General features: G+C 41.7%; 1 protein-coding gene across 3 annotated transcripts; it reads right to left on the bottom strand.

Moving 5' to 3' along the window:
* Window positions 1-7,152: 7,152 nt before the first annotated feature.
* Window positions 7,153-21,632, bottom strand: LOC123718438 (polypeptide N-acetylgalactosaminyltransferase 1-like). 3 transcript variants are annotated; one of them, XM_045674924.1, is made up of 21 exons: window positions 21,249-21,632; window positions 20,590-20,790; window positions 20,168-20,327; window positions 18,120-18,327; window positions 16,195-16,286; window positions 15,676-15,803; window positions 15,496-15,591; window positions 15,095-15,174; window positions 14,401-14,537; window positions 13,728-13,898; window positions 13,286-13,361; window positions 12,538-12,703; window positions 12,030-12,084; window positions 11,606-11,831; window positions 10,841-10,921; window positions 10,373-10,558; window positions 10,009-10,049; window positions 9,477-9,553; window positions 8,704-9,065; window positions 8,193-8,293; window positions 7,153-8,051 (listed from the first exon to the last, which is right to left on the bottom strand). In XM_045674924.1, exons 1-21 carry the CDS (start codon window positions 21,559-21,561, stop codon window positions 7,943-7,945), a joined length of 3,066 nt encoding a protein of 1,021 aa, XP_045530880.1. In that variant the 5' UTR covers window positions 21,562-21,632; the 3' UTR covers window positions 7,153-7,942. The 3 variants fall into 3 exon arrangements, with proteins under 3 accessions (XP_045530880.1, XP_045530878.1, XP_045530881.1); XM_045674922.1 differs by lacking the exon at window positions 18,120-18,327 and adding an exon at window positions 19,103-19,316 and having other exon boundaries at window positions 21,249-21,631; XM_045674925.1 differs by lacking the exons at window positions 18,120-18,327; window positions 20,590-20,790; window positions 21,249-21,632 and having other exon boundaries at window positions 20,168-20,300.
* Window positions 21,633-23,879: the final 2,247 nt, after the last annotated feature.

Genomic DNA, 23,879 nt, shown 5'->3' with positions numbered 1-23,879 from the left:
CGGACCTGGAGAAGGAGGACCGCCGGGTCTCCTGGTTTTCGTACTCCATACCAGCAGAGAAAGACCTGAAGGTGGCGATCCGGGGAATCCCGGTCACCACTGACCCCGAAGAACTGGCCCAGGCACTACGAGCCCTCGGGTATGAGCCCGACTACATACGCCCCATTCGTGCCAGGAAGGGCCGACCCGGGTGCATCTTCCTCGCCGTACTGCGGCGCACACCAGACATCACCCCTGCCATCTACGGCATAACCGAGCTGCTGTACATGACGGGGGTTACGATCGAAGCCTGGCGCGGGAAGCAGGGCCCCGCGCAGTGTCACCGCTGCCAGTCGTTCAGGCACTCGTCTGTTAACTGCCACCGTCGGATGGCGTGCGTTCGCTGCGCGGGAGAGCATCGCGCGGCAGACTGCACGCGGCCTAGGGACGTGCCGGCGACTTGCGCTAACTGCGGGGGCTCCCACCCCGCCTGTCACTCGTCTTGCCCGGTCCGTAGGGAGGAGGAACAAAACAGGCGTGCAGGCACATTTGCCAGAACCGCGCCGTCTCGCCCTTTGCGCGGGCGCATCAAGCAACAAGACTCTGTTCCGCAGGCGACTATGGCCGCGACGCCTGCGGTCGCGCCCCCGACGTCCGGCGTCGCTCCTAAAGGCGACGAGGACGTTTTTACCACTGTGCGACGTCGCACGAGACGTGGTGGCCGCAAACGTCGCGCTCCACCCTCGCTGGCCGCTCAGGAAGCAAGCCGCGCTGCCGCAATTCACGCTGTCACCACCGACGTCGCCACCCGCGCCGCCGGAGCCACTCATCCCAGTCAAGCCGCTCAGGCCACTCATGCTGCACAACCGACTGCACCAGCGCCTGAACGTGCCGCCACCGCACCACCACCACCCCGCACGGCACCGCCTCCGCGCTCACGCACCAGGTCCCGTGCGCGTTGGCTTCAAATGGAGGAGGCGCTGTCTGCTGTCGCCAACATTCTCCAGGCCATGCAAGCCGGGGAAAATCCAGCCCCGCTCTTCAGGAGAGCGGCATCGGCCTTCAAAGGCCCAACCCGAGGTCGCAGTCGCAGATAATGGGGGGCCTACGGCTCCTACATTGGAACGCGCGTGGCCTCGCTGGTAAGGCCAACTACCTAAAACACCTTCTCCACTCCCAGGATATCGACGTCGCCCTCGTGAGCGAGACGTTCCTCGCTGAAACAACAAGATTGCGCCTCCCGGGATACGAAGTATATCGCCAACATCATGTCGACTCCAGCGGCCGAGCCTACCGTGGCCTAGCAGTCATGGTGAGGCGCCGCATCCCGCATCGGCTGTTACCTGAGGTGGCTGTCACCGAATGTGCGGCCCTGGGTGTGGAGCTGCAGCTCGCAGGTCGGCCCACGGGCTTCTTCGCGGTCTACGCCCCGCCAAAGAACCGATACAATTCCGCCGATATCCGCGCGCTCCTCACCGCCGCCCATCCCTGCGTCATGGCCGGTGACTGGAATGCGAAGCACCCGGCATGGAATTCGCGCGTAGAAAACCCACGGGGTAGACGCCTGCTACACGATGCCGAGACGCTGGATTTTTCAGTGTCCGGCCCGGACATGCCGACGCACTACCCTGACCAGGCCAACCACCGAGAGGACACCTTGGATATCGTGGTACACCAGGGACTGACGTGCCAGATGACACAGGACGTGATCGTTGACGAGTTCCTGTCCGATCACCTCCCCGTGGTGGTCACCCTACTGGACGCCGCGCCAAAAATGGCGCCACGAACGCCGCCTCGTCGGAGGTGCATCGACTGGAGGGTCTTCGAGTGGGCCCTCGACGACGCACCACAGCCGCGCCCACCTGACACCCCAGCGTCCATAAACGAATCCGCTACCTCTTTCACTGTATTGTTACAGAGCGCACTCGCAGCTGCTACCACCGAGCGCCCTCTACCGACGACGTACACACAGCTGCCGCCTCGTTTGCTGGCGCTCATCCGCCGCAAACGCGCACTACGAAGACGCTGGCAACTGACCCGCTGTCCGCGCATGCGCGCAGAATTGCGCGCCGTAGCCGAACGGGTCAAAACCGCGCTCAACGATCACGCCACCGAGTCATGGGAGCGTGGCCTAGACGAGGCCTCCACAGATTGGGTACGCCTGCACCTCCTTTGCAGGCGCCTCAATTGTGCAGCCGACCCCATTCGCCCGTTACGACACCCAGACGGCACACTGCGCTACGACGCCGAGGGCCGCGCCGAGCTGTTCGCGGACCACCTACAACGGCAGTTCTCCCCTAATCCCGCGGAGGACCCAGCACGCGCATTAGAGGTCGAGACTGCCGTCGCTGAGCAGCTTGGCGCCCCTCCTCCGGCAGACGAAGAGGTGCTGTTCTTCTCGCCGAGCGCCGTAAAGAAACACGCAGCGAGGCTCAAGCTCAGGAAGGCTCCCGGCCCGGACGGTATCACCAACGCAGCTCTGCGTCACCTGCCCCATCGTGCGGTGGTGACGCTTATGCGTCTCTATAATGCGATCCTCCGGACCGCACACTTTCCCGATCCCTGGAAAGAGGCTCAAGTCATCATGTTGCCCAAGAAGGGCAAGAGCGTCTTCGACCCGGCTAGCTATCGCCCAATTTCGCTACTCGCCACGCAGTCCAAGCTGTTCGAGGCCATGCTGCTGCCGACAATCAGGCGGCACTTTACACCCCGGCCCGAACAGTTTGGATTCCGTAGTGAACACTCCACCACCCTCCAGCTGTCGAGAGTACTACACGATATCACCGCCGCCCTTAACAAAAAAGAGGTGGCGGCTGCGATATTCCTCGACATGGAGAAAGCCTTTGACCGGGTCTGGCACGCGGGACTAGTGTGCAGGCTCCTCGACTCTGACATACCGCGGCGCGTGGTGGCAATTATTCGCTCCTTCCTCCTCAACCGGCGTTTCCACGTCTCAGTCGAGGGGGCGAAATCGAGTTGTCGTCCGATCGCCGCGGGTGTCCCCCAGGGCAGTTGCTTGTCGCCGAGCTTGTACTCAATTTACACTAATGATGTTCCAGTAGCAGCGGGGTGTGCGGTGTCACTGTTTGCGGACGACACTGCCTACGTCGCAACGTCTCTCAACGCGCGCCACGCAGCCGTCAAACTGCAGAGGTCGCTGGACGCCCTTCCCGCGTGGCTGGCAGAGCGGCGCTTAACCGCCAATGCCGCCAAGACACAGGCCATAGTCTTCGGCTGGCGACAACTCCCGCCGCCACTCCATCTACAAGGGGTCGAGGTCCAGTGGCGCCCCAAAGCGACCTACCTAGGCGTTACACTGGATCGAGGCCTCACAATGCGGCATCATATCGCTGCAGCTACGGGCCGCGCAAAGGCGGCTGCCGCCAGATTGCGCCCCGTACTTCAGTCATCACTACCAATAAAGCGGAAACTGGCGCTGTACAAACTCTATGTTCGTCCTCACCTTACGTACGCGGCGCCCGCGTGGTATGCGCTTGCGGCCGAGACGCATCGACGTCGGTTGCGGGCCGTGCAGAGCACCACACTACGGCGTATCGTCGACGCGCCGCGCTACGTAAGGAACTCCACAATCCATCGAGACCTAAAACAGGAGAGCCTGGACAGCTTCATCAAAGCGCTGGCGAGGCGAGTGTTTGAGCGTGCGGACGCCTCCGGCTTCCAGCACCTCCAGCATCTCGCCCCGCATCACACCAGGCCACCCGACCACCGCCGAGCCTTCCCGCGCGAGTTAGTGCGCGCGGAGGATATTGATACCGCTTGAAGGTCCAGTTTTCGACCCGAGTACATCTTAAAACAAATGGGCTGGGAACCTCCTGCCGGCAAATCGGCGCGCTCAATGGACTTCGTCCGCAGGTCCCTCGCTGGGCTTCCCTCGGGTTTACCGGGGGTCTCACCCGGTGTGGTCTGACCGCGAGCCGGCGCGCGCCGCACCCCCCATTACCACCGCCGCGGGGGCTTCCCAGCCCCACTGACAAACATCTACACCAGCGAGTGCTGCGTGAGCGAGGACGCTCCGCAGCACCTACGAGACCTAGTGCCGCTCCAGGCCCAACACAAAGACCGCCCCGTCGTTGAGCGGGGCGCGAACAGATACCCCCCGCAAGCTCTTGGGCGTAACGGGGCTCCCGTTGCCACCCGCGGGTGCAAGCGCGGAAGAAAGCAAAGAAAACACAACACGCAACCAGTTAAACTTCAAGAACAAGTCTCAATGTGAGATCGAGTTTAGGATATTGGGCTGGCAGGCCGCCTCAACTTGGTAACCTCCCAGAGTCTAGGTTGATAAAGAGAGCCACACCATCACCGTAGGCAACTTTCCTTCTCGGCAATAGTAAATACATTTTCAGTTAATTATGTTAACTAGGAAGGACCCATAATACCGCCTTGCGGCACTCCATATTTCCAAGAATCCATGAATTATAATTTAGCCCCTTGGAGTTTGGATATTGGAAGTGGAGAGATGTTTCATGAAGCTTCGAGAGCAAAGAGCTTACAACTTAATTAATATTCTTACTAAGCAATCACTATTTGGGGTTCCATACTAGCAGACTGAATTAAAGACTAAGAAGAAAATTGAAGTTAAAATTTTACAACAATTTTCTTTAATGAGTAGTTATGGCTTAAATTTGAATGCAAAGTAGTGTGAATGATTTTAAATATTGAGGGTACGTTGGTAATAAAACTCTTGCGATATTATTCGATATTTTATTAAAAAAACTGAACATAACTCCTTCTTCCATGAACTAAATTAAACTATTTGTCCTTTCGACTATTTAAAATTGGGTGCTAAGTACGAATATTGATAGACATGTTATATTTTTTTTAATAAACAAAACAAGCCTCTTCACAAACTGAAGCAATTATATTACTATATCATACTTGTGATCATGCTTCATATAAAAAAATACTATAGTTGGCTTAAAATTGACTCAAAAAATAGCGATATTCCCGCTTCACGTACTTTAGTTAGTATCGGAGATTCTGTTTTTTTTCTATTGAAACTTCTTGATCTTTATTTTGGCAACTTGGATCTACTTCCACAAATCTTAGGAGTGCGCTCGCAACTTTGGCACTACCGCGATCCGCAACATCTACAGTCCAGGTACATCATACGGCCTTTTCTTTGCATCACATCACAAACATGAACAGCCAGGTTGTGAAACCACAATTGACGCAAGTAAAATCAAAAGCAATCATTAGTTTTGGTAATGGCATAGTTTGTTGTAAATCCATCGTAACGTACACAATATCACCATCTCGGGTAAGTTTTCTTCGGTCACCTTGCATAGCTTCAACAGCTGAATAATAATTTGACTTACATTCCTTATTTGGGTGTCCAGCATCGCACGTAGCGCACGTATCTCTCTTTGGGTATCCAAACGACAGGTTGAATTGTGTGATAAAAACTTGGTTATATGAAGTTATAATATGAAGTTTTCTTGCCACGGTATTTGTGTGATAGGTACTCATTATGACATATTCCAATATTTCATATTTCCATATTCAGCAGGCAAACTTGAAATATAGGACATATTGATATACTACGTTTAACAACGTCATCGTCTATTTGTGAGGACGATTCTGATGTCTACCTCTCTGTTCTGGTTTTGGAGCTGCAAGTCTTTCCTTGATTCCTTTTATAATGAGATCATTTTTTTGCGACCAATCTGATAAATGCCGGACAAACCTTACTTGCTTTTTTACGTAATACTTGTAGGAAGCAGATTTATGCATTCTAGCATTACAGCGTTGTTGATGTTCAGGGAATAATAGCAGTTTCAAATAGGATGCCGATCTTCAATGGAAAAGTTATTTGAGCATTTAAGCCTGCAATTCTCGTGACACAAAATCCCTTCCTTGATATATTTCTTCGGAACTATCTCTACTTTGTAAGATACATGCTCCACTCCTTTTGCTCTAGCTGCATAATTTTTCTTCCAAGATTGTTCATTCCTCGGCCAATTTTGGATTTATTTTGTTTTAGTGGAAATACCTTGCGCTTTTTGGCATAATCTTTTCCTCTAAATCCATGCATGCTGTTCACTAGTGGAGAGAATAATGGGGCTTTCCTGCCGGTCAACATATTTATCGTCAGGTTCATGCTCACTAACGCCACAAAAGCTAGTGCTATCGGGGCTTTCAGGAATGTAAATTTTATAACTACCGGAAGAGAAATCTTCCTTTCAATTCTGCAATGGAGATACATCCTCCAAGACTTTGTATATCTTTTTGTTTCGAAAAGTAAATCCAAAGTAATCTATATCTTCTTCTAGGGAATTCTCTATTACATCGGAGATTTCATAATTTACAGAGACAGGAACTTTCGCAAGACGGCCAATATAATTTGTGCCTTGACCGCTAGTGGACGGTTCAGCGATTACATTACATATTGTCAATTATGTATTTTAAGCAATATTTTACACTGTATCCAACAGACACAAATCGATATTAACAGAAAGCGCGCAAAACTGCAACAAACGAACGCAATCACAACATCTGACTTCTTGAGTGAATGAAGGTGTTATGTTTGCGACTTGACACCTTCATTCACGGAGAAAAAGGTTATGTTCGTACATATCACCTTCTTCAACGCACAAAAAGTAAAATTTTTGTTTTTATTCTTAAATTTGACATATCGCCTCCATCCACTCACGTCTTCAATTGTTTTATTTAAACAAAAGCCAATTAGCGGAACTATTCTCTCACACCCTCTTAAAAGTAAAGGTAGAGCGTAAGGTAAAGCGGAAAATGTCATCTTCATAAATTGTGTTATAGTTCTCTATACCTGAAACGTTGGCGAATGATGCAGATAATGCGTTTTCATTGTTGCCTAAATAAGCTTTGCAAGTTTACTCGTACTGTTAATGCTTACAGTATTATTTAAGACTATCGAATCTAAATGAAAAACGTTATTTTTCAAATTGAACTAAACATTGCACAGTAATCCCCTCTATAACGCGTTTGCCATCCCCTACATAACGCGGAGATTTATCGATATTTCTGTAGAAAATTTGTCAAGTCATGATTAGTTTTGCGTGGGCACCTGTTTCAATTGTGTTTTTATAATATTAAAGTAAACTTTTGATTTGTTAAACACATTTTTATTATGACAATAGGACCAACGATTGATATTATGTAAGGAAATAAAACAGCTACTTAACTGTCATAAAATATATTTAATATTGAATATAATTGACAATTTTAGTACAAGGCCATGTGGTGAGTAGACATGGACACAAATATAGATAGCAATACATTAGTTTTAATGGACGGAATTAATTTTGTTTGAATTAAACTATAAAATTGCATAATAATACAATTAGAATTTATTACAAAGAAAAAAGAATGCTGTCTCGCTCATAATGTCATAAGTGTAAGAGAGACATCAAATTCAAACTAATATATTTTGAGTCAATTCGACCAAATACCAACCACTAATTTTACAGAACCGACTGGATTTTGAATTCTTATAAGTTACAATCATATGAGTGTTTATAAATATAGTTTAATTATCACTTTTCTTTTACAAATATAACTTTCTGTGGTTTCACAAGTATTTTCATAGTCAAGTTAAAAGCACATACGTATTAAGAATAATCTTTAAAAAATACACTCCTAGCACACGTAATTAATTTAACGCCATAAATATATTTTTTACGTAATTTGCAATGAATACACTAAAATAGTGTTGAATATGAAAGTCGATAGAGGGCGCTACCATCAATAAAGTGATTAATGCAATTTAATGTTAAATAAATTCGCCTATCTACAAATCTACTTATTATGATAATTTTATATATATTTTAAGTACTACACAGTCTTACGAGCACCCTTAAGGCCGTATTTTATAATTCGAGTCAAGGACAGCAACAACCTTTCTTTACAAAGAAGAGACAACACGACTTATGTTTAATACAACAGACATTTTGGCGAAATACAAAACCGTTCACTCCTCTTGGCTGGAACTCTCGGAAGATGAGTCCAGCTGAGCAGTTCTTGTGGTTGGGGTGCGTTCCGTGGTTTTATTCGGCATTGTCAACTCGCCGAGAAGATTACTAAAAAAAATAACCAAACAAGATATAGTAGAGTCAACCCGAAAACTATTTGCCAGGATTCGAATAACTTAGTTAACCCTGTGATTCGATTTACGCCTCACCTCTAGAGACCTGGCAATTTCATTTTTTTGGTCTACTCACGCGACATCATCAGCGTCCAACTTCCAGTTGAAGAACTCATCACCGATGTTAAAAGTCAGATTCGATCTCATCACCACACGGACAGGACGACCGTCGCTCGACTGAAATAATACGATGTCATAAAATGTCCTCAGGCTAAACGGCTGGACCGACTTTGATCAAATTTGCTTGTGTTCAAGTGGTTTCGAGAATCGTTTATAAATACAACGTATCTCGGGTCACTAATGATTATGTAATACGTTACTTTGTTAAACATGACATATGCTACATAAGACTGCAACGCAACAGAGCAGGTGACTGGTCAGAAATAGACAAATGAAATCTTCACACAATATTTTTAATACATTTTATGTTAAATTGGGTTTAAATTCAGCAGAAATGTCTACCCTTGCTCCAATATAACAGGACAAAGGATCTGATGTCAAATGATACCATGGACCCTCCAAATACCAGAAGGCCTGAAATGTCATTCGATATATAGTATAAGTGCGTAACAGAACTTTTGAAATACCTGTTTTTGCGTCCCCTTGGCGAAATTCTCCTCACTGCGTAGTTTATCATCAATTTTAACCAAATCATCATCAGCACTCATCAACTTGTATCTTTTTCTGTCACCCTTGACATATGTCACATCTGTCAGACCGTCATCTGTCACTCCCGCGTCCAGCTTCATCTGCAAACTGTCATCTGTGACGTCCTTTAATTTTGACGTTTTGTCGGACGCTTTGCCTAAATCTGTGCCATACACATCAACGCTTTGGAAGTCTTTACGAATATCGTCCGTTGGTGATAGAACTGTGTCCAGTTTGTCTTCATCGGCTGCATCACTGCTCTCATCATAACGTTTATAAATATCATCCGGTTGTTCGGGATCTGGTAAATTAACATTTATGTTATCGATATCGCTGAACTTCGTAAAGGGTGGAGGTGGAGTAGACTGGATCTACTAGCTTTTTTGTCCACATACCTAATGTATGCAACATTAGGTATGTGGAGTTTTAGTGTTTTACAGTATTTTCTTTTAATTTGAACGTCACTTGATATCATATCATCAAATGCCTTGTTAAAATGTTAAAGATGCAATTTTGCCGAAGTTGATAAATATCCCTACAAAGCTCAATCAAAATTGACTAGATTATAAATAAAACTTAAATTTATAAAATCACCATGGGTACTGAAGAACTTAATGTATTAAGGATTTCTTCCAAATAGTGTATTCTGACTTCTAATTTCTAAATTCGCCATTGGGCGAAAAGATTCTTTCACGTTTTTAAAAAAAAGTACCTGAATGCGCGCGTGGCAACGTCATTGTCTCCTCTAACGGCGAGTCCTCAATCGATATTGGCTTTAACACATCGTTACTGCAAGATTAAATTAAACTTGATTTTATTATATCATAAGACCACAAGCTTAGTGTCAATCATAGACTATAAACGGCCAATATGATAATGTCGAAAAAAATCGATTGCCATAAGAACCTTGTCGATGAAGTCGATCGGTCGAATCCGATTCTATCAAACTAAAACCTCTTCGTAAATAAATAATGAATCTCTTGGAGTTATATTTCTGTTTTTTCAATAACAATCAAATACAATTAACATTGTTATACAGATAGACTGATTTGTCACAGGGACTGCGACGGATTAATATTAATAAATAAACTAAAATGGTTTTTTGTCTTGTTTTCACCACCCACAAATCCAAAGACTCAACCAAAATTTCCAGCCATGTAGGCGTTATTTTATATATATATATATATATATATATATATATATATATATATATATATATATATATGGATTCATAAAATACTTACTTAATCATCGGTAGTATTTTTTTGTGATGTTTACGTTTTCTCTGAAAAGAAAATTATCCAAATTTAGCGAATACGATATTTGTGTCAAAAGACACACACATGGTGTGTGCAAAACAAAACCATGCGGTGGGATTAGCATATTCCATTTGCACAAGGTCAACATCAAAGATCACACCTGAAATAGCTTAATAATGAAGCTTGGGGACAAACACACACTGTGCCCATTATAGAGATCATTTTTGGCCTAGTGGAGGGCGTACGTGTGTATGAACTCGGAAGATAGCCACAGACAAAACGCCATGGGACAAACCAGGCTGACATCTACTTGCCTTAAATAATGATCGTGGAAGTTGGGTAACGATACCTTAGGTTGGAGAGTGGGCTGCGGCGTGATCTCCACGAAATCCTCAATTATAATCTTCTTCTCGTTATCCTGGTTCAACCGGACCACGCCCGGTGCAGTCTTAGCCGGATGAACCGGTTTCTCGGGTATAATCGTTTTTATCACTTGAACATCCGATTTCACTTTCTTCGGCTGGACTTCTTTGTGCTGTAGAATATTATAAATTATATAGCTATCTCTCTCGTTTCAGACGAGATGAATAGACACAAACAAACTGCCCTCTATGTCACATGATGTGGCAAAGATCGATGGAAAGACGATAGGGATAATAAATGATACAGCTTTAGAAAGAACAACTGAGGCACAATAACAAGGAGGATAGACCAAGAAGGCAGCCGATACATGGCAGAGAGTTTACAAGTAAATACATTTGGAAGAAGCTACCTAAGAGAGTCTTATATTACAATTTTGTATCGAAACTTTTCTCACCGGTTTGTGTTTGTGTGTGTGTGTATGCGTGTGCAGTGGTGTCACTCGATGTTTCTCGAACACACGCCCATTGTTAATCACCTGTAAAAACATTTAAAATTATATAGTGTTGTCTGGGTCAAACCTAAGGTCGTGCGTTGTCAGCTCAGCTCGGGCTGTTTTGGCGAGCGTAGCTCTGCTGGGCTTTTGGCACAACTAGAGCAAGGGCGTCTCCTGAGACTGGGACCTCGGCTTGGGTAGTCGTGGATGATCAATCGCCTGAAGGGCGGGATGGAAGCTCACCGGAGTGAGCGAAGTACGAAGTCAATTTTGACTTTATTTGGTGCACGGGCGGCTTTTAATCTGTTGCTACGGTGATTGGATCATCCGGATCCGATAATACATGTAGCGGCCTCCTTGTCGGGAAGGAGTAATTACTCCTGGAATTCCACTACCAACGGGTTGGGATGGTTTTTAGCCTTGTCTAAGTGGGTTGTTGACGTCCAGATCATGCTGGAGAATGGAGATTAACGCTCCTCACGTAGAGGGGAGGGCCTGTAGCCAGTTAGCTCAGACAGGTGAATAGGTCGACCATCAATCATAGGGTGATACAGACTTGGTACCGTCTCAGCTTGAATCTGCGGGACGTCTGATTCCTTTCATCCAGGTGCATTAAGCTTAGATACTATCAAACCTAGTCCAAACTGTATTTAAACAATGGCGCGTTTTATTTAAGCTTTTAAGCAAGTGCTGCCATCTAGTATCGGAATCGAAACGAAAACTCACAGTAATATCCCTATCGTTAAGTGCGCTAACGATGTCCCTCACGAAGCTGTTATTCGGGTACAGGGTTCGATGCTTGCAATAAATATCCACCTCCAAATGCTCCTCGCTGTTGTTCGCTTTTCTCACCACTTTCAGTATAAACTTGTCCTTCTTCCTCTTCTTTTTGCTCTTTCTGTGTCGGCGTTGGTCCGTTTCGTTCACTGATAATAGAGATCGGGAGATGCGTCTGTGAAAATACCAGTGTTGCCAACTTTTAATTACGAATTTGTCTTAAATTTAGGTGATTTTTAAGCTTAATTTTTTTCTAAAAAGCGCTCAATTAAAACAGTGCAATATTCCAAGTATTTTTGATTTTCATTACTCAGCAAGTTATGAAGCATAGCGTTTCCAGATATATAGCCAAAAAAAAAATATATATATATACCTCTGTCCTCTCAACTTCTGCAATCTGAGTTCTTGTTCGCTCGGTTCACCTTTATCTGCAATTTTTTTTTTAATCAAATTACAAAGTCATTTTAATCTGTGACCGATGAAGCTATAAAGTTTGGATTTATTTATTTATTTATAGTGAAACTGGACAGTTTTTCTGTCCACCAGGACGTCGAACAGATTTAAATGATTAATCGCACACAACACACGTGTGTGTGCGATCCCAATTGCTTAAAGTGTAGGGTAGGGTGCGTACATATTTACTCTGTGAAGCGCCGTTACGCGTGTCTCGCGCACCCTTAATACTATTGCTTGTCATACGGTTATATTCAGTTACACACTCGCTGAATTCACAAGAATTGCATTATTTATAATTAGCTATAAAAAGGTTTAGGTTTTATGTTTTTATTATCACGAGATTAGATATTGATTTTATTTTAATATCCTTATTCTATTCTATTCTTATATTATTATTATATATAATAATTTAAAATTAAACTCACTGTCAAGTCTAAAGTCATTCTCCTCAGTATAGTCTATGGACCATTTCTGCTCCACACCCGGCGCACACTTGGCCGCCGTGACGTCACCGCCCGCTTCCCTCGGCGACGTGAGACATAGGCTAGTCTCAATGTGCTGAAGTTGTTTGGATGGCAGGTAGCGCCATCTCTGACAATTTTAATGAGGTTAATATTATATACCAATAATATGAAGATAAAATTTAAGAACTTGAGGTGTATCAACGTGACATGGAGAGTTTTGAAGGAAATCTTAAAAGCGCAATTTCCTCTTCACCTGAAGAATATGATCTTGGACACTTTGGACACAAACACAAAAATAAAAAACAAACTAATAGCATACAAGAAAGTAATGGAAATAAGTAAAAATAAGATGTCTTGCCATAAAACAGATATGGCAATGGACGAATGGACCACTGACGATGTCCATAAATATGTTGTATTCGTAAAACATACAATTATTTTTGAAGTTGGTGTTATATGATTGTTTTTTTTCTTTTACATTACTAGGGGCAAACAGGCTGAAGGCTCACCTGATGTTAAGTGACATCGCAGCCCATAGACACTCACGTTGCCAGAGAGCTGGCAAGTGTATTGTCGGCCTAAAAATAATGTAATCTAATAATCTTAAATAACTTTAATTGCAGCACCATATTCATGCAAATTAATCGCTGAGGCTTTTCAGGTGTCAGAAAAGATCATCTTGCCTATTGAATTCTAAAATGCAACTCACCTGTCCCCTCAATTTCCCGTGACAGGTGACCATGAGCACACGCCGACTGCTGCCTTCATTTTCCCCCGGAGCACGTCTTAAATCATAATTGAAATTTGAACATATTTTGGACGATGATAAAGAAACAGCCAAACAAGAGTTAGTTGGACTCGAGTTTGGAGAACCAGGGAGTTGAAGGCCTTTACCCTAACATGAATAAGTGATAATATTAAATACACACAATCTCACAGCGAAGTTGTGTTGGGTAAAGGTTTTACAAAGTTTATTAAAAAATATTGCGAGATATTAAGCTGAAAAATTCAGTTAATCATATAAATCAATAATTCGGGATAGTAATATTTAAAAAAAATGCTTTATTTACACGCATGTTACGTCATAGTGCGACGCCATCTTGTGTAACGATTGGACGGGTTTTTGAAATTATAGAAAGACCCGTTCTTACCTCATATATTGCAATTCAGCGCATCGTTCCTCGTCCCTAAGTTCTCCTTTCAGTGAAAGAGCAAAGTACTGAGTGGCTTCGAGGGTGTTATGGCAAGGGTAGGAGCCGAGAGGAGAGCCTTCGCCTTCGCGTTGAAGGCTGTCCAGGCAGAGACCGGACGGATTGCGGAACCTATAATAACTCTCGCTAGTCAAGATCCATTCATATATTTACGACCACAAGCTTCTTAGGAAATTAAGAATGATTTAAAAAGGAATTTAGTAATTATGTTTATGAGGAGCAGTGTCAATATTGGCTTCAGTGTCTCTCATCCCTAAGCTCGTAGAACCCTGGCTAAGCAACAAAGTACTTTTTAATGCGTTTAACACTTGCTCTTATGAAGGAAAATATCGTGAGGAAACTGGTCTTAGACCCAAAACATCGACGGCGTGTGTCAGTCACGCGAGGCTGAACTGAGACTGATTACTGATTTGAGATCCTTCAAGAAACGTAAACGAAAAGAAACTCCTAGCGCGTAAGTCCATCTTATCTATCCTTGTTATATAAAAAGCCTGATCGCCTACTTGCCGTACAGAGGCCCAGACCTAAAAGGTCTTTTTCTGTGAGAGAAGACCTAGGCCCGTTTCTTCGTGTAAAAAATATTTTAATGATATAAACACCATGCCCCATATACCTGCCGAATCCAAAAACATCTCTGACGGGCACAAATTTATCCTTATAAACATGCTGGAGGTACCACGCGAAGCTCTTGCATTTGAGCTTCTCCCGGAGAATCTTTCTATGTGTCACGTCACCGATTTTTGGGTTATTCTAAAAAGAAAAGGAGAAACTTTACGGCACAATATAAGAACGTCCAGCACCCCACAAGCATTGCTTTCGTCGTGGCCAGGTAGTCTCTTATGATTACAGGTACTACTCTTGCATAAGAAGTAGAGACAGAGAAAAAGACAGGTCTTGATACTTGAGATTTGTAAGGATAAAGTTTTTAAGAATGTTATAAAACGTGAAAGAGCCTACGCAAGCAAACTCGGACATGTCAATGTTAATGACATGATAATAGATAATATATCTATGTAGTATCTAGTATCTAGGTGTTTAATATCAGGTCATCCTCCAGCTATCCAGCAGATATTGCTTGGACGCCCTTGGACGCCGCAACGTCGGGGCTAGTGGGCGTTTTGCCGACCTTTAAAATGAATGAATAAAATCTCAGCATACATTACATTTTATTACATAAACACTCCCAACAAAATTACTTCTTGGCTTTCATATATGCGCGTGCGCATATACAGTGCGTTCGAACATATTACTGAATATTTGATTTCATGCAATTTTTCTATTTTTTATTATTGATTTTTATGTCTTACCCTCAAATCTGGTCGATGGAGATAAAATAATTCGGCATAATCATCCATCCACACATCGGCCATTCGGGCTGTATTTATTCCTGAAATATTTCAAAGTATTTACGCTCCTAGCCTCACTATTCCCATCCTTTTCCCACATATTTGCGAAAATGAAATGACAATAACGAGAACAATTATGTAAAAGACAACGTCTTTATTTTTAATAGCCAGGTGATCAGCATTTTTAGAACAGAGGTCAAACGGCCAGAGGCTCATCTGATGTTAAATACTGCCTAGAAAGAAGATACTAGGCCAACACTACTATGTGCAAAAATAAATGTCACTAAAAATTTATATTACTACTAACGTTTTAAATATGACGGTAGTGTGCAATAAACATTAAATTTTTTATATATAGTTACCGTGTGTGTCTGTGTGTGCAGGTAAGCCGTATGGATGGAACGATCGAAACACATGTCCGACCCGTGAACACGGAATTGTTTCCAGAGTACCACCACCTACGAAATTAAAAATCTGTTTAATGACATATAACGGAGGGTAGGACGACAGAACGACGTTTAAATACTGAAAAGTCTACTTACACTGCCAAATCCTGAAGGACATTTCCAGATTCTCCCCACCCCATCCAGCCATCTGCTCATCATACGCTCCCAATTCCCAATAATACTGACGATTTATCGCGAAAAGACCACCCGCCATTGTTGGAGACCTGGTATTTTCAATCACATATCTATAATTTCCAAAATTTGTTGCAGATTTTGATACTCTTTTATTATCTATGTTTACCACAAATATTGGCAATTTGCTCCTATCCCCGAGGTTGTAGTGTCTGGCTGTGGGTCAATGGAGTTTCGCATGCGCATTTAACACTCGTACCATGAATAATGACATCATGGGGAAGCCTTAGACGTTGTATCAGGCACAGTAGGCTGATCACTTACTTGCTTATTAAGAGAAAATCTTAGGCTGGACCTCCTAAGACCTAAAAGCTGACAAATATGTAGACCTTGGAAACCTTCGCTCGCGTGGCCCCTCGCCAAGTCGGAGTGCATTACCAGCCATAAATCCAAGATATCTCTTTAACCCCCCCAAAATCTTACCATGTTGGGGCAATGTCTGAACCGCGCCGCTTCTTCTCCCATTCGGGAACATCGATCCACGTGAAATGGCCCATAAATGTGAACCCTCCCACCTTGAACATTATCCATCCATTACCAACACAGAATTCAATAGATCTGTCAAACACAGCTAATTCAATATTATCAATATGTCGAGAGTTTAATGTTTTCGATATGTACGAAAGCGCTCGACCCTGGAGCAAGACTAAGGGTAAAATTCAGAAAGATTTTAACACGGACCAAGGCAAAAACTATAGACAAAATTGTCTTTAAATACAGATCATGTTTCCCTGATCTGTGTAGTCTACAGCATTGCGATAACATATCTGACACTGCAAGACTGACAGTTTCAGTAGTTATTTTCTTTATTTAAATCAGTTTATTTTATACAGAAAAAAAATTGTACAAGTTTCTGCATCTTGGCTTGTGGGGAAACTAAATTCAAATTCAAGAGGTAATGCTAGTTTTTCGACCAGCAAACACGACAGTGACGACGAACATTTTCCATGGGCGGTATCACTTGAGGTGAGCATCAGGTGAGCCTCCTGCTCGTTCACCCTCTGTTCTATAAAAAAAATTCAATTCGTGTGTCAAAACGGCAATTGTCAAAAGTGACCTTTGACTTACACCTATTTCGCGCAAACTACTTGGCACTACTTAAGTGCTATCCTTTCGATGGTTGGCGATCAACATGGCTACTTTAATTTTGGATGCCGCGCTTTTGAGCAATGAATTGATGTTTTTACCAAAGCATGTTCTTTAACCAAGGTTCTTCTTCTACCTGCCACATTACCACTTGGCACAGACTTGACTTGACTTGATTTCTGAATAAAATACGTGATGGACACATGCTCATTTCTGAATTTTACCCTTAGTCACGTCCGCAGTTGAAATCAACCGTCATCTTGACTATACCAAGTTATTAAACCAATGTAGATTTAAAACTATGTTAGTATTAGGTGGGCAGAAACGTCCGTAGGCTGAAACATAGATGGCGCTGCTAGTATTAATTTAATATAATTTTTGTTAGTTTGTTTGGATAAACGAAAAATGTCGTTGATTTAGATAGCCGAGACCCTAAAGACCAAAGGAACGTATTAGACATCTCCTAGGCGAATATTTGGATATGATCTGTCCAAAGTGGGTGCCGCGCTCACCAGGGTTTGAAGCTGTTCGAATTGTAATATATCCAAGCTATAATCGTTCAACCTATCGCTCTCGCAACAAATAACATCAAATTCCTGTCTACGAACTTTTCAGCCCACCTTACCAAACACCACATGCATTATTATTTACAGGAAAATCAGTAAAGCCACAGTACTACCGTCTCCTTCTGTCAAATTGTATTTACGCTATGATGGATAGAGAGGGTATAGGGATGAAGAAATTGCAGAAGACGTAATTGAATTGATGTTGGAAGTGTTCAAGTTTAACTATCTAGTCAACCGATACTGTTATTTTAATGGAAATAGAACAGCGATTATGAAATGATATGAATTCTCCTTTCGTTTGACATTTAATATCTGCTTTTGGCGCATGCTGTTATGAATAAGCAACCGCATTCCTAGTCCACTTTTAGGTAAACCCAAATGCTATTCAAGGCCAAATGTTCAATTAAATAATCCCAAACTTGCTATTTAGGATGAATTATGAATTTAAAAGGCTGAAGTTACTGATTTGAGGCCAAATGTTCGATTAAAAGACCAAATTGCCAGTTCTTCTTGCCCGCAGTACGCCCTTGACTTGCGAACTGGTAGTAAATGTAAATTTACAATCAATTTAACTTCTTTTCTGACGTTCATAACTGTACTTGTTTACCTATATGAGTTATATTCGATTAAAAGCATAAATGCCAAAATTTTAAGTTCCAAAATGCAATTGAAAGGCATGCAAGCTTTGCATATAACCTGGAACTGCTCAGCGGCCTCAAGTTGAAACGTCGTCTGATCTATGACATCAATCAACGGTGTCACGACCGCGTCACGTTTGTGCGAGATCCTTTGCAACAGTGGCCTCAACCAATCGGGAGCGGCCTCGCAGTGCGCGTCCAAAAATATTAAAACGTCGCCCCTGGCCTTTCGTGCGCCACGCATTCGTGCCCTCATGAGACCTTGCCTATGGACAACTCAATACCATGAGCCTAACGCTAAAATGCACGCTTCAAATAGCACGGAAGTCTATTTGGCTCTGGAGTCTGTTTAATGCAATCAAATCTTTTGTCTACGTACGAGCGTACCAATGCCCTTGCGAGCCTTCTGGCAATCGAATGTCCATGGGCGGCGGCAACGTCGTCTGAGCCTCCTGTCAACTTAATAATAAAACATTAAATATTACATTTTAAAAAACAACTTTGTCAACAGAGGTCTATAACTTCGAATGCGCTAATCAAAATGTTTACAAACAAACACTTGCTGTTATCAACATGAATCATCTGCTCATCAATCATATACTAATTAACGTAATATATCACACGTATATGTTCCTCATGCTGGTGACCAGCCTGTTGTAGTAAAACCAAATAAAGTAAAGGCAGGAATGTGCAAAGTGCCAACAAAATGTGCTGTACAACATGAAACTTAAGTGAACCGCTCAAGACGTACCGTATCGATTAGTACTCGATACGACTACGCACTTTATATACGCGTATCATATCGTAAACGTATTTGATATTTAAATATCATATCAAATAACAATGCGTTAATTGAATAATATATATGTATATTCAAATGTTTGTAAGTAAAAGTGTCGAAACTAAATTACGTGAGAGGTTTCTCGCTTAACCAGGTTTCATTTCGAATTCGATATGATACTTTAATATCTGAAACAAATAAGCGTATCAAACGTATTCGTATAGTACATTCGATAAACCCCAAAGTGCCCAAAACCTAACCTGAAACACAGCCGGATCTTGAACGCTGTAGTAAAACGTGTCCGCCTCTATCACATCTATGATGGGAACCACTACAGCATGAGGGGCATCCTTGACCCGTTGGAGTAAGGGCCTAAGCCAGTCGGTTTGTGTTTCACAATGCGCGTCCAAGAAGACCAACGTATCGCCTGTCGCATAACGAGCTCCCGCGAGACGCGCTCGTGTAAGGCCGACACTGTATGAAACGACTTCGTTAAAAGCGAGGGCAAGGCGAGGAAGGCCGTTCAAACTAAAGTGGCACTGAAGGATGAGGCACTGTCCCTCCAACCTAAAGTAAGAATCTTCGACCTGCATAACCACTGACTGGCTCAAAGGTACCAGTGATTAAAATGGATGGATGGAATGGATTACATGCTTAGTTGAAAATACTTCAATACCGCGTTTAAAGGTATGACGTCATCGTAGTGACGTAGCTGTGTTAAAATTCAAAACAGACATTTGCTTTCTACTCTATGAATGTTCTGACCCCACACTCAAAATCAACTTTATCATAAAACACTCAAATAATAAACTAATTTAGGTAAAACTTCAGACTACCCTCTTTAAAACTTGGAAAAAACTACAACTACCCTCATTTTCTTTACAATCTAGTCTAAATCCCATGATTTGATTTCTATTAAAACCACACAAAGTAACGTCATTTAATAACCTCAAAATCTTTCCCCGTCTCATACTCAAACGTTGATTGATGTATCATATCAATGATGGGCGTTAGAACGGCTGTGTGCTTGTCCTTAATCCTCTGAAGGAGCGGTCTAAGCCAGTCGGCGATTGCTTCGCAATGCGAATCAAGGAATATCATGACGTCACCAGTAGCTTTGCGACTACCCTCGAAACGAGCACGCGTAACTCCTACCCTACATTATTTTTATTTAAAATATCGACATATAAATTAAAATTATTATTAAAGTCTGGCTGAACATCTAAAATATAACACACAGTACTTTAGAACCCCTCTGAAAGATAAACCCAGTTACCTGTTTCATAAATATATTAAAAAAGCAATGAATATATGTAAAGACTCACCGATCAGGCAACCGTAATATCTTGATCAGGTCTGGTGGAATCCTTGTACGTATGTAATGACTAAGTTTACCTTTCAGTTCAGGTAATGTTGAGTTATCATCAACTAATATTATTTCTTTTAAATATACAAATGGTGATGATGGGTCTTGGCCGGGATACCCTGCAATTATTAAAGAAAGAAAACAACGTACATTTGTTTGCCCAGAAGTCTCAATCCTTGAGTTGAGCCTTGAAAGTTGTTCACCAATGAGTACTTTTCTCTGTGTGCAATTTTTTTTTCTATGGAGCAAACGGGCAGGATGCTCACCCATTAAGTGATACCAAGATAGTTCCGAAGACTCTTCCAGAGGTCACATTATAAAAAAATAATTTATAAACAAATAATTATCTTGAAATAACCTATGTCTTAATCAAAAACTCACCCATTGTCATTTTAGCCCCTGTATTCCTATCAACATAGTTCACCCTTCTATACCAGGGCTGGTTTCTTCTTGCACTGTTCACAACACTCCATATAGTTCTTACAACTACTGAATATGGCTCATTGTGAAAGATTATTATCACAGATGCTGATGGTAATTCGGCATCATATAGTACACGCTTACATGCAGGATTACGATGATCTAAAAATTCATAGTAAAAACTGAATGTTTATAACAAATAAAATGAAAATATATCATAATCGTTGAAAATACTTTAGTTGACTACTATGATATGCAATAATGTTTACACAGATAACCACTAACATAAACTAAACTGCTTTCATAATTATATGGTGAAAACTATACTTGTAATACAATAAGAGACAGATTTTTAAGTATTAAGTCAAGTGTGTCTTGTGCCATAGGACAGATTCTACTTCTATTTATCATGAATAAATTCAACAGCTAATACAGCGTTAAAGGTTCTTTCAATAGGAGCAGAAGATATTTTATAATAATATATTTTAAAACTGCTGATGGAAATATTAATATAGTAGACATATTATATATGGATTTCAAAAACAAAACCTACACATACTGATGTGAATAACAGAACTGTGCCGGCAAGCGGATATTGAATATATTATAACTGTTCTTACCCTCTAGAGAGCGATTGTACGGGATTCGATCGCTCAAATACACATTAATCGCCAGTTGCTTCTCAGATTGCTCTCCTAGTCGTTTCGCATCACCGAACAAATGTGCTGCAACACCACCTTCACCCAAATCAGGAATAATCCTGGTCTCATCTTCAAGAATCTGCTTTTCAAATTCATTTTGCTCTTCGGTCTGCGCTTTAACAGTTCTCTTACCACCACGATAATGTTCGAACAAACTTAATATTAAACAAACTAAAATTAAGAAGAAACCAACTTTTGCCACATAATAACACTTTCGCACCGGCAATTTCATATTTTGTAAATACGTGAACGACGCGTCCACTCACAACGCGTTGTGGATTTTGACAGTTGACACTGACATTTTTTTATTAATGACGTTTACTGTTTACAATTATTTTACGACCGGAAATCCATGTTAAAACAAACAAGCCATAAATGTTTTCTTTTTAATAACACACGACCTTAAGATTAAATTTAGCCAATAATAACCAACTATGCTTCATTAAATAGTGCATACATTACACAAGTTTTCCTTTATTAAACCAAACAATTAACTGATCGCTATACTTAAATTCCACCGAAGCAATTTTGATGACAATCTCGGTTAGTTTAAGATTATGGTTTTCGGTCGGGTTCAGTCAAATTAAAAATGCAAACCAACATTTAACTACTTAATTTAATTATATATACATATGATATTTTTTATTAGGACAAACACATGATACAAATTGACGTACATATAAAAAGCGGTGGCGTCCCTATAACATTTGGAAAACCAGCGAAATCAAGTAGATATACAATTAACAGTGTTAATACATACAACCATAAAATTAAAAAAGAAACTATAAAAATAATTAAACTATTTGAACCAAGAAATGTAATTATCGGTACTGTGTCTTAATTCTTCTCTTAACTGAAGCCATGAAATGATATGTCAAAACTCATTATGGTAGCGACATAACCTATTAATTAGAGAGTTCCTGCCAACGTTTATACGACAATATGGGATATGAAAACATGTTTGATTGTATAAAGTATAACCGACTCCCGACCCGAGGAATTTGTATGCATAAGCGTTCTAAAATTTCCGGGCAATCCGTTTGAATAAGCATCGCAAGTCGATATTTGCTCTACGAACGCTCAGAGAAGCCAAGTTATAAAATTGCACATTTATTATTTTTAAAGGATAAATGGCATAAAAACTTTCTTTGCATCCTCTCCAGCCTTGCTGAATGGGATAGATACATTGGACACCAGTTACAACTATTGAACTCCAATATCTTCTAACAAGGCTGGTAGAGATTGTAAAAGCGACACTGGGATCGGTAAGACCTGGTCTTCTGAAGAAGAGATCTGGAGATAAAACCAGAGAGCTTAGAGGATCTTTTTATAAAACTATCTAGGTGCGCCCTAAAACTTAGTGAACTATGCATAATAAGACCCAAATCTCTTATGCTTTGGCCCCTTATAGTGGATAATTTTATAATACGTTAATAGTGTAAAATTTTATGAAGCAACACTTTCCTTAATTTAAATTCATTCTGTTCAGCCCGAACTATATACTATCATTCTGTTTAGTTGCTCCTGCAGAAAACCAATGTGAATATCCTGTTCAATATGTTGGTATAATTTCAGATCATCAGCGTACATTTTAAAATGGCACTTTAAATTATTTGCTATGTCATACAAAAATTAAAAGGAATAAGGGCCCTAGGTGCGATCCTTGTGGTACACGCATATGTATAGGCTGACCATCAGACACATGCCCTCAGATCTTTACTAGTTGTGTCCTATTTTTAAGTACGAGTCACACCATCTAAACAATGCCATAAATGCCCTTGGAAAAGATCTTCTGCAATAAGAAGTCGTGGCAGATGAGGTTAAAAGCCTTTCAGAGGCCGGTGTATATTGCATGGATTTCTTGGCATGAAACCATGTTGCTCTGGGTGTATGTTCTGTTTAACATGCCAAAAAATTATCTGGTGAATAAGAGATTCAAAGACTTTTCGAGGTGCTGGTAATATTAAAACTGGTATTTAGTTTTGAACGAAGTTTCTATCTCCGCCCTTGTGAATGGGTGTTACTCGAGTAGCTGAGCTGGAGCCGTATGGAATACGGTAGGAAACACACCTTGACGCAGACTCGTTATAAATCATGCTCGCAATCAATCGACATATTATCGGGACATTTCTTTAGCACAGCATTAGGTATATTATCCAACCCTATACCTTTGTTTACGTCTAACTTCTAAATTCAGCGAGAACTTAAATAGAAATTGATTACTTTAACAAATAATTGCTATGAAATAAATACATCAAAAAAGATATTGATATACATAAAATTAAAAAATATGACAAACAGATGATTTTACTTAGTTTATGTTAATTATTCAACTGCACATTTCCACACGTGGCAATGTAGTTATTAATAATAATTGTTTGTTTATAATTCAAAAATAAAATAAATAAATCAGTGGGCCTCAGGTTTCTGCATCTGTATCATGATTGGTCAATCTAATAGGCAAGTGATCAGCAGATGATCGGCCTCCTGTGCCGAACTCATGTGGAATTTTTGGGTCTAAGGCAAGCCGGTTTCCTGACAATGTTTTCC

Source organism: Pieris brassicae, chromosome Z, assembly GCF_905147105.1.
Source record: "Pieris brassicae chromosome Z, ilPieBrab1.1, whole genome shotgun sequence".
NCBI classification, from domain to species: domain Eukaryota; kingdom Metazoa; phylum Arthropoda; class Insecta; order Lepidoptera; family Pieridae; genus Pieris; species Pieris brassicae.
The sequence above is the reverse complement of the archived record's forward strand: the minus strand, read 5'-3'. Positions and strand labels throughout refer to the sequence as shown.